We start from the raw sequence: 11,804 nt of genomic DNA on the forward strand, positions 1-11,804 counted from the left end.
AACAGATATTAAAATGTCAGTGTTTAATAAGACAACAGATTGTTATATGTTCTCTTTCTAATGAGAAATTGAACAGCAGTGCTGCAGTACATCTCATCATGGACCTTGAATGAAGAGAATAAATAATAGTTTTTACTATGAGTCACTGGGAAACAGCGAACACTGCCAACATCCACAGGCAGACAGGCTGATGAAATATTACATGACGGAGCTGCCTCCAGACATGAATACACCATTTTCATACATATTTAATCCTGGAGTAATGTGATTTTGATATGGGACAGTCCTAACTAATATTAACTCCAACTACTGACAGGATTGCTATGCAGTGTTGTATATACATTCTTGATTCCCAAATTATTTTTCTCTGGTGCCACCATCAGGTTGACATGGAATCAAATGCCATATTTTTCATTTAAAATGACAAATTCCACTGAAAGGCAACAAGTTTAGAGCTATTGTCTTAAGTTAAATCTCTCAACAACTGTTGGGTGGATTGTCATGAAATTTTGCATGTACAGTAATGCAGTTTTTTTTAAGCAGGGTTTTTATGATCGAAAGCTTCACTAATGACATTCCATCAGAGTCAGCTGTATTTAGTGTTAATTAGAAAATACTGGCACGCTTACGTTCAAGATGTGTTTTGTTGAACAACTCGAGATTCTCATTTTCAGCATGTTACCATATTAACTTTAACATTTAGCACCATTGTTCCTGTGTACCACCTCACAGAGCTGCTAGTGAGGCTTCTTTATGATATTATGACATACGTCAACCTCTGAACATTTCTCAAAGAGAAAAAGATCCAGTCAAAGTATGAACAGAACAAACTAGTCTGTGGACATTGGTGGAATTAACAGAATTCTGGCATAATAGAGTGAATTAGATGGCACTGTATTGACTTAGGTATGTGAACACAGCTGAAATACATGTGGCTTTTAACCTGACTCAGGTTTACTCAGTCTCTCTCATTACTAGTTCATTTTTCTAGAATAAAAAACATATTTCAAACAGATTTCATGACTTTGTCTCTGAATGCAGATGTGCTTATTTTGATGTTCTAGAGTACACAGTTGTGATGTTGTCAGAAAGGTTGCTCTGCCCTACTGCCACCATTTGGTACCTTTCCATCTGGAAAAGGTCTATGTGTCAAAGGTGACTGCTGGTGCTCTGTTTAGTGTAGGTAATCTGGGCAAAAGCCTCAAGTCATAGGAAGGCCTCCAGTAGATAGATAAGAACTTTATTGATCCTTTGGGGAGGTTCTCTTCAGGAAATTCAGGTCTGCGTAGTGATTGGACTTATCAACATCACCTCACACCATTTCTCTGCATGGTAATGCTTTGTTGGTAGGTTAAGTTACTCAGTGTGTGGAAAATCCCCACCATGTCATCTGGCTGCTGTAGTGTAATGTTCTATGGCCTGGCCTTTGTACCTGTGGTTATGTAGTAGTGGTGCCTCACTTTGACCACAGTCATATAGTCAATTTATGTCTTGCAGCAATAATCCACATTGATTACAAATAGATAAACATACCTTCGTAGAACACACTCACCAGGTTACTTGTTGTACAGTATTGAACATTTTATTGAGCTTTAGAAAGCAGACAGAACAAATAAATATGTCAAATTCAGCAGCAGTTACAGCAGCAGTTGAACTGTCATCTACATCTGACTGTCTAACTCTCCCGTTACAACATGAACGTGATTAAAAAAAAGACTTTCACCCACACACATCTCTATACTACTTTTCACCAATGACAGTATATATCATTAAAAATCATTTAAAAACATTTAATTCAAACATACCACCTGATGTATTTTCCTCTATGAAAATAGATGTCAAAAAAAGTGTAAAAACTATATAGCATGTTTGCAATTCACTCCGTGTGAGTTTTGTTTCTCATTTGTTGTTCAGTGAGATCTATCCATGAGGGCGACCATCAGGTGACTTAGCATGTGTAGTTTATTAGCTGGGAGATCTGCAGAGGATAAAGCTGCTCTACTGTATGAACCTCTGGATTTTGTTCAGGTGATAAAATACAGTTTCATTTTCCACCATATTTAGGTTCACTCAAATGTTAAAAACATTTATAAAAAGTCTTTAAAAATACTGTGAAGTACATTTTACTTAAGGCTCTGTGTTGTAAATAGCAGCTTTTCTAGACAATGCATAAAATATTGACAGTTCCATAGTGTTCTTACTTTCTGTAAAAAAGTTGTTTGACATGATTGATTTTATTCAGAGACTGTTCCGTCGTTGAGTGAATCTGGAGGAGCATCGAGCAGCTCAAACATATCATCAATGACTTGCCACAGACAGTTCTCCAGAGGAAAGTCGTTGTCCACCAGATTGACCAGAAAGTAGTTGTCGTGGATATATTTGATAATCATCCGTGAAGGAGACTCGTCTTCGTAGAGTTTGGCCCACTGCTCGATCCACAGGGCAAAGGCCTCGTCCTGAGGACAACACGGGGACAGTTTGGTGAGGGAAATATTTACTAGGTCAGTCAGAGGAGATCAACTAGACCTAAAAACTACTGGTGTCAAATACGTGTTTCTGATAACATTTTCTTATCTTTGTTTTTTTACATTAGATCAATCACTGTTGTCACTGTTTGACCTCCTATCTATATCCTTGCAGGAGACAGTGTTGAGGCAGAGATGTTCTTAATACACTTGATAATGATTCTTGACTACAACTACTGTAGGTCCCTGCAACCATATAATTTTGGAAAAATGTACTTTTGGAACAACTGAGACTTTCCGCAGTAATGAATCAAACTTTGACCCTTCTCTTATCTGCCGCTGATACTGTGAGTCCCCTTGTGTGGACTAAAACAGTTTTTGAACACCATTCTGTCCCTCCGAATGTTATCTGCTTAATATACCAACTTAATTACTAAGACTAGCTTCTTATATCTTATTCATTTACTTCAAATTAAGGTGGGAACATAATATTTGAGAGATACATTATGACACTATGATATTGTGATGTGATGAAATATCTTATTTTACAGGCTCATATCGTAAGTTCAAAAGGGGAGTAGGTGAAATGTCAGCTGGCCAGTGGAAGAGAAGATTTCTTCATGGTGAGGTGCTCTACATCCCAGAGGATTTAAAATAGCATCACTGCTTGTACATACTGCACAATTTATCTGGAGCACTATTATACTGTGGAATGTATGAACATTTCTTTTCTAAACAATGCCAGTGTTTTCCAGTGTTTACTTATCACTGACTATGCAAACAGCTTATTGTTAAATAAGATATTAAAACTATATATAATTTTGCCAACACTGTTGCATGGAAACGTGCTAGTTTATCTAAAATCTACTGACCTGTAAACATTATGCCTGCTAATGAAAAGTCATCTAATTTTCTGCATTTCAAATTTCATCTTTGTGTTGGTATATTACAAAATGTACACCTTATTTGCACACATGCAAAAACAAGCAACCGGCTGAACATTTTCCTGTACATTTTAACAACAGGCTCTGTCTTACCTTCCAATACATAAAGCTCACTGGGTCCACTACGGTGGGTTGAACAATCTCCCTGCCAGGGAAGATCCCCCATGTCACAGCGTTAGGTTGCAAGTCAGGGGCATTGGTCAGGTTACGGCCCTGCACACAAAATGTTCATTATGATATATTTAAGCAATATTAACCGAGAGGTCACAAGCAAGCGCCTCGGTCCGCAAGCATCACTGTCGTGCTCAAATGACGTTAAAGCACACCCTCGAGTGTAATATTGCGATTATACAACTATTACCAACAAAGCAGAATGTATAATCAAAATCTGTTCATGTTGAGGAGCAATTTGCTCTCAAAATTAAAAGGTTTTAACGAATGTTTTTCCTGTTTCCATGGAAATACATGGGGTCTGACTATTAACTGGAACACGATCAGTCATGTCAGTGAACTCCTATATGTAATGGAACCAAGTTTACCACTACGGCAAATAATCAGAGCCTTAGTAACGACCTAGCAACAGAAATGATTTTCTAGTCCCAGATGAGTGAACTCTGAGCTGACGTTAATGCTTTATGGAGGTCTCAGACTTTACTGAACTAAATCACAGCCTACTGCACAAATGAATGCTTACTTTTATCAACCACGTTATAACAAAGACACTGTGTTTATTTACTCACACAGATGTAGCTTCTGCAACTGTAAACTTTTACATGAATTTTAAGTTATAGCGCTGTGTCACCGACACAGCTGATGGAGAAAGCCGAGGCACTTTGCTCAGATGATGTTAAAACACACCCTCGAGTGTAATCTTGCAATTACACAACTATTACCAACAAAGTAAAATGTGTATGACGGAGTAATATTTTTAGTGATGAGTAAAGCGTGCTGTCATTGCTGATTTGAGCACATTCTAAATGTCTTGCTGACCAATCAGATTGCTCGGTTGTTGTATAATAATGATTTGAACTCACACACAAACATGGAATGACAAATACTTTCTGTTCAAACTTACGTGCACATTAACAATGTGGTAGTTGACACGGGGCTCATACTTCTTCAGTACTTTGAGGAGCGCGGTTACATTTTCACTAGAAGTGAAGAACTCCAGGTAGGCCTGTTTATTAAAACAAGATTATGTCAGCATATAAAAACACCCCACTCCCGAACCACCCCAACCAAAGACCAACAGAACAAGACCAAGTGTTCCTACCTTCTGAAAGACATAGCCTCCTGCAGGTCCCCAGCCTACTACAGGGTCTGTTGAGGGTTTGCCGTTGATGTTAGGTTGGGAGTTGATGGTGAGGACTCCTCGTCTGTTCACCTTCTCCAGCTCATCTTTCAGCAGGTTGGTCTCTGAGGCCAGAGGCTCATCGTTCCACGGCAAACACATCACCTAGCAGGAGAAGAAACCTTAGCCTGCCATCACCATGATACGCTGTCTTACATTTTACAACTATTTAAAGAAGTAGTCTCATATACTGGGAAACAAAGTTCTAGCTTTTAACCCCAGTTTGCCCAGGGCATTTTTCTGTGTGGAGTCTGCATGTTCTCTCTGTGCCTGTGTGGGTTCTCTCCAGGTTCTCCAGCGTCCTCCCACAGTCCAAACACATGCAGGTTAACTGCTGACTCTAAATTGCCCATAGGTGAGAATGTGAGTGTAAATGGTTGTTGTCTCTATATGTCAGCCCTGTGATGGACTGGTGATCTGTCCAGGGTGTACCCTGCCTCTCGCCCAATGTCAGTTGGGACCAGCTCAAGACCCCTGGGACCCTCAAAGGATAAGTGTTATACATAATGGATGGATGGATTCTGGGGAACATGTCTTTGCTTATATTCAGAGAGAAATATGTTCAGAAGGACATCAGCCTCATGTCTTTGCCAACAGAGAGTGAGACTGTCCCTCCCTGCTTCCATCCAAGACTACTTCCAGTCCTAGCATGAGTCCTAACTCCATCTCTGTATTGTACACACATTATGAACTGTATCATACATGCATATTATGAGTAAAATTTGACATCTTGGAAGTAATGGTAATTTGCGATCAAATTAGGAGGCATTTGAAAATCATCAACTTGGTGTCAGCCTGATGATAACAACATCTGTTGTAATGACTCATCAACATGACTTCTGTACAAGTACTGTGTTGTGAAAAGTCCTTTAGCAGTTACATCACAGATGCAGAGTCACTTCAAGGCAAAGACACAGTAGAACAACAAACAAAAGAAACAAATGTTTTCAACAGTTTCGTTTGAGGAATATTATCAGTCATCACCACTGCAGAAACAGTATTCACTGTTCCATCCTGTCTACCTTGTGTCCACTACGGTTTGGCTGGGCTGTGATGTAGCAGGTGAAGACCTCAAAGACGCTCACTTCATTCATCAGCTCCTCACCCCACATCTTCAGCAGTGCATCTTTGGATGACTTGCTCTTCAAGTAGAACAGGTAGTAGTCATTTAACTCGCCAAAAGCTGGAGATGAGGAGTTTCCCCTGAAGATATAAACAGTCATTTGACACTAGGCTTCACCATTTTACACAAGTACATCAACACCAGTTCACATAACTTTGAATTCAAACTGAGGAAGTAAAATTATTGATAATAATTTAACATTTATTTGCTAATAAAAATGTAAATGCAAAGAAATTGGCATTGAAGTTTTGTCATGTAAAATCTGTTGAGTTCATGTGTAATCAAAGCTTGCCATCTGCCATTGGGGAACTCGTCCCAGTCCTGGGTTCTGTAGATGTAGCTCTTGGGTCTGGAAGCCCAGAAGATGGGTCGCACATCCTCTACCTTCCGTTTGGGATGGGCACTTACTGCCCAGGGAAGAGGCCGTCTGGCAGGGAAAGAGAAAATTCATAAATCTGAGCCATTTTGAATCACACTGCCAAGCAAACAAAGAGCAGGGACCTGTTCCACAAAAAAGGTTTAACCTGCTTAGACTCTCTTTGACACATCTGGTCTCACAAATCCTAATGCTGGGGATCCAGGGTAACTGAGAAATATAACTCTGAGTTGGAGAAATGATGAAATTGTTGACTTGTGCTGAGGTTCATTTAACGTAGAAGTAAAAATTTCAAAAATTAAACACAGCTCTAGAATATAAAAAAGAGCAATACAAACATGAAAATACCATGTAACCTTTAAAGCAAAGGAATGTAACTGTAAGCAGGCAGAGGGATTGCTGACCTGGGGTCTTCTATCCACAGGCCCAGCTGTCGGAGCACCTCCATGGTGGCAACCTCTCGATTCAGTGTGTAGAAGTGGAGGCCTGGTACTTTGCCACTGTCCAGCAGCACACGGCACATCTCTACTGCCTGTTGGATTCCATAGTTACGGATAGCAGCATCGTTGTCTTTGATGGGCTCAATGACTTTGGTGATCTCCTCTGGTACCTCAAGCTTTGACAGCTTGACAAGCTGACGCAGGGACTGGTAACCCTAAAGAGAAACAAGTTTAAGTCCAGCTTTATCCTGAATGGTCTGTTTGAATGTATGGGATACTGACAAAGCATTGCTTTAAGAGTGCAGGTACCCAGGTTGGCTGCAGATAAGGATAAGGATCTTCAATCTATGCTGTATGTTTTTTTTTTTTCAACTAATCAGTGAACTGAAGCCACTTGTCTTTAGTCAAACAAATCTGATCCTTATAGTGAGTGAGTGTGTGTGCATGTTTGCATTATTTTTATGAGGACCCCTTTTAGTTTTAGTTTTAGTTTGTGTGTGTGTGTGTGTGTGTGTGTATCACAGTAATATCATAATTTGAAAGCTACAGCGATGCACTTGAGTGAAGTGACGGACCAAAGGCAATGAAAAACAAGACTGGAATAATACAAAACACAATGAGCTTACTGTAACTTTAAGTTGTAGGATGAGGTGAACATGCTTTTCCCTGAAAATTACAACCACTATAACAATCACCTTGTGATTTCTGCATGATGATGGTAACAGTATTAAAATTCCTGGAAGCAGCAATGAGTTACCTGAATGGGGAAGATTCCAGGTAGGATGGGACACGTGATACCAATTTGTCTGCAGTCATCTAGAAACTTGAGGAAAGTGTCTGCCCTGAAGAACAGCTGGGAGATGACAAAGTCTGCTCCAGCATCCACCTTCTCCTTTAGATGTCTGAGATCCTCCTCATAGCTCTCTGCCTCAGGATGGCCTGTGGGGTAGCCTGGACACACCAACATATTTAAATACGAGAGTTCCACTTAAACTGTCTACATCTGATCTGAGGGCTGAAAACATACCAGCAACACAGATGTCAAAGTAGTCATCAAACTCTGATCGGATGTGTTTAACAAGATCAGTGGCATAGTTGAAGCCTCCCTCCTCTTCCTCCCAGTCTGCTCCCACTGGATCTGCAGAGATATCACAATATTAACCTTCAGCTGGAAGACTATACTCAAATCAAGCCAAATCCTTCACAATATCTGAGACTGACTACTTTGTTTTGTTATGTCAACAGTCAAAAACTGTCCCTGCACTCTGCTGAAAGACTGGAACCATTAATCAATGTGAGGATGTGAATGGTGAGCAAAACTGAAAAGAGCACACACACTGCTGATGCTTCCTGTGATGCACACTGTCATTTTTTGTGAGACTGACAACTGCTCTCTGCCATCCTCCTTTAATCTTTCTATATTCTGTCATTTAATTTAACTTATCTGCTGTTACTTAGTGCTGATAGATTTGTATTGCTACCTTATCATATTGATTTATTTTTGTCTTACTGAAACCTGGCTATGATGAATATGTTTATCTAAATAAATCCACTCCTCCCAGTCATATCAATAGTCTCATTCCCAGAGGCACCAGCCAAAGAGGTGGAAGTTCAGCCATTTTCTACTCCAGCTTATTAATCAGCCCTGAACCTAAACTCAATCATAACTCATTTGAAAGCCTTGCTCTTAGTCTGTCACGTCCAAAGTGGAAAACATGACAGCCATTTCTATTTGTTATGGTGTACTACGCTCCTGGCCCATACTCTGACTTTTTATCTCAATACTCAAGAGCTTTAATCAACTTTAGTCCTTAGTACAGTGCAGTACAGGTGATTTTAATATTCACGTGGACATCAACAGTGACAGCCTCAGCTCTGTGTGTATCTCATTACTGGACTCCATTGGCTTCTCTCAGAGTCTAAATAAACCCACTCACTATTTTAACTACACCCGTAACCTTGCTCTGGTTTATGGCATTAATATTAACAGAATCCTCTTTATCAGATCACTATTTAATTACTTTTGAATTCTTATTACTGGACTACATGCCATTAGGCAAAAAATGTCTTTACTAGATATCTGTCTGATAGTGCTGTAGCTAAATTAAAGTTGAGTGATTCCATCAGCACTTTATGCAACACCTTGTTTCAATATAACAGAGGACTCCTGTGCTAACTTTAGTCCCTCCCAAACTGATCATCTTGTTTGCTGCAAGCTCAGTGTGAATAACACTCAACTCTTTTGCACCTCTAAAAAAGAAAATAATAAAACAAAAAAGGTTAGCTCCATGGTTTAACTCCCAAACCTGCATATTAAACCAAACAACTCAAAAACGTGAGAGAACATGGCGTTCCACCAAACTGGTAGAACCCTGCTTAGCCTGGAAAGAGAGTATTAAAGATTAAAAACAACCCTACGTTTCTTTTCAGCACTGTAGCAAGGCTGAGAGTCACAGCTCTACTGATCCATTTATTCCGATAGCTCTCAGTGGTAATGACTTTATGAGCTTCTTTAATAACAAAATTCAAACTATTAGACACAAAATTCACCACCTCCTTCCCTCAACTGGCACTGTTTTATCTTCAAACATATGGTCCCTAGAAACTGATGTATTATCTCAACCACCAACCTGTCTCTTAGACAACATCCCAACTAGGCTAATTACATCAGACAAAGGACTTGTCTACTTGTCTCGTTGGATCTTAGTGCTGCTCTTGATACTTCTGGAGCACTTTATTGGTAAGAACCACACTAGGATGGTTTAAGTCTTATTTATTCGCTTAACTTCAATTTGTACACATTGATTGATGAATCTGCCATGTACAAATTGGACATGGAGTTTCATGACGTTCTGTGCTTGGACCAACTTTATTCACTGTATATATGACTTTCTTTTTTTTTTGGCAATGTTATCAGGAACCACTCCATAAACTTCCACTATTATGCAGATAACACTCAACTATACTTGTTAATCAGTCCCAGTGACAGCAATCAATTAGCCAAACTTCAAACATGTCCTGGAGGACATTAAGAACTCTATGACCTGCAATTTTCTACTATTAAACTCAGACAAAACTTAAGTTATTATACTAAGCCCTGAACACCTCAGGAACACATTTTCTAACTCGAAAATGCATTTCCTGCAGAAGCAGTGCCATCCTTTTGAGCATGTACAATGCAAGACTTTACATTCCTGCTGGTGGTCCTCCCCTAACAACCAGTGTGATACCTGCCCAACAACAACAGACCATAGGGTCTATTCTCTACAGCACCATGCCTCATAACCATAACCAAGTAGAGTCTCAGTCCTTATGATATCTTTCAAATCTTGTGATATACATCATAAACAACAAATGTAAACAAATGTCATCTCTCCTACCTCCTCTAAGTGCCATGATGTTTTTGAGGCCTAGGTGTTTTGCTTTGGCCAGATAGCCAGTAATCTTCTCTTTAGTCTGGTTGCAGCAGGTCAGGTGGAGGATGCTCTCTAGGCCACAGTAGTTGACAGCTGTGCTGGCAATCATCATGGATGAGGTTTCCTTGTCTGAGCCTGGATCCCCTGCTGGATGCCAGGTAATGTCAATGAACAGGGGTCCCCCGGAGCCCATGCGGTCAAATCTGAAGAACAACGACATGCACAAAAGAAATGATCTCGCTGTTACTTGGTAACAAGATGGACAATTTTTGAGTGGTTAGTGATTATGTCATGTTGATTAAACATGAAAAAACAATTCCAAAAGGATCTTTGTTCTTTCAGTCAACGTTCTTTTCCAGAACTTCAGCTAAATCAAAATGGATTCTTGTAACATATAGGCAGGAATATAGGCTGAAATCATGCAGCGGGGATTACAAAAAGCCTCTTGGAGCTACTGGTCTACCATTGTTGAACCAGGCTGTGAGAGAACAAAGATTATCCAACTTTTGTGTGGACTTTGTTGATTCTAACGCATCGTGTTTCCTGTATAAGACATTACATTCAGGTCCAGCTTGATTTCACATGCCTTGAGATGAGATTGACAGCTCCACTGGCTGTCCGGGGAGGAAAGAATTCCAGCGAGAACCAGTGGTCTCCGGACTCCATCCTCCTCCGCATCTTGTCCCGCAGCCTGTCCGACCGGTCTGAATCCAGCACCGGCGTAGAACACCGGGAGCTCTCCTTGGAGCTCTCCCCGCCGCTGTTGCTGGCCCCGCTGGAGTCGCTCTTGCATGACTGACAAGTACCGTCCCCTCGCTGAACCTGGTTCACCATGATGGCAAGTTATACTGAGAAGAAAAGGAGACAAAAACCATCTGTCTGACTTTATGCAGTCAATACTGTGAGATATTTATCTGTAAGGAAGGCATGGGATCAAACAAACCATACCAAGAAGTTTGGTTTTTATTGACGACTAGTTGTTTTTGACATCGTACAACCTCATCCACTATGAATAAAACGTTAAACAATTCAAATTAAGGTTACATGAAAGGTAAAAGTAAAGTCGCAGTCCTGCTTGTCGGCGGCTTGTGTACATAATCCATGAGAATACCACTAAAGTGTGCCCCACATAAACTACACGGTCCACCCTGTTGCAGCAAAGATCAACTATAACGTGTCTGATTTGTAAGCGATATCATACCATGCACGCTCTGTTCGCTGAGCACAGCTAGCTACGTGCGCACGAGCGATGTCAGACCATTGGTCGTTAAACTACAAAATATGCTTAGAAGAAAGCTACGTTCTGCCACACCAGCCTGAATCTAAGCCCAGGTAAATTCTGTGTAAAATAGAGCAAACACTGCTTCCCTCACCTCCTCCAGCCGTTTGTCTGTGTGTTGCCGGTATCCCAGACTACCTTCCATCCAAGAAAGGACGTGAGCTACTGCTATAACGTGGGAAACATGGAGAAAGCTGAATGGGAACTAGGCCCCTAGCACATCTGATGTTATGTAGATGGCGTCAACTACGAGGTGCTGCATTAAAGTCATATGGGAAAACCTACAGTTGAGACACAACTGATCAGAGCTACGAGTAGGTCACTCCTCACGTGGGTTCATGAGGTAGTTATAGAGATGACTCTAAAGTCCTAATAATCCTCTCTCATTTATCACGGAGACATTTGAGTCG

The 11,804-nt window shown here is 40.5% G+C and overlaps 1 protein-coding gene across 2 annotated transcripts; it reads right to left on the minus strand.

Moving 5' to 3' along the window:
- Window positions 1–1,560: 1,560 nt before the first annotated feature.
- Window positions 1,561–11,647, minus strand: mthfr (methylenetetrahydrofolate reductase (NAD(P)H)). Of its 2 annotated transcripts, none has more exons than XM_018701588.2 (12): window positions 11,489–11,647; window positions 10,702–10,963; window positions 10,080–10,318; window positions 7,727–7,837; window positions 7,457–7,650; window positions 6,664–6,914; window positions 6,176–6,310; window positions 5,783–5,963; window positions 4,683–4,865; window positions 4,485–4,586; window positions 3,503–3,622; window positions 1,561–2,456 (listed from the first exon to the last, which is right to left on the minus strand). In XM_018701588.2, exons 2-12 carry the CDS (start codon window positions 10,947–10,949, stop codon window positions 2,235–2,237), a joined length of 1,986 nt encoding a protein of 661 aa, XP_018557104.1. In that variant the 5' UTR covers window positions 10,950–10,963; window positions 11,489–11,647; the 3' UTR covers window positions 1,561–2,234. The 2 variants fall into 2 exon arrangements, with proteins under 2 accessions (XP_018557104.1, XP_018557105.1); XM_018701589.2 differs by lacking the exon at window positions 11,489–11,647 and adding an exon at window positions 11,064–11,276.
- Window positions 11,648–11,804: the final 157 nt, after the last annotated feature.

This window comes from Lates calcarifer, linkage group LG6 (genome assembly GCF_001640805.2).
Source record: "Lates calcarifer isolate ASB-BC8 linkage group LG6, TLL_Latcal_v3, whole genome shotgun sequence".
Classification (NCBI taxonomy): domain Eukaryota; kingdom Metazoa; phylum Chordata; class Actinopteri; family Centropomidae; genus Lates; species Lates calcarifer.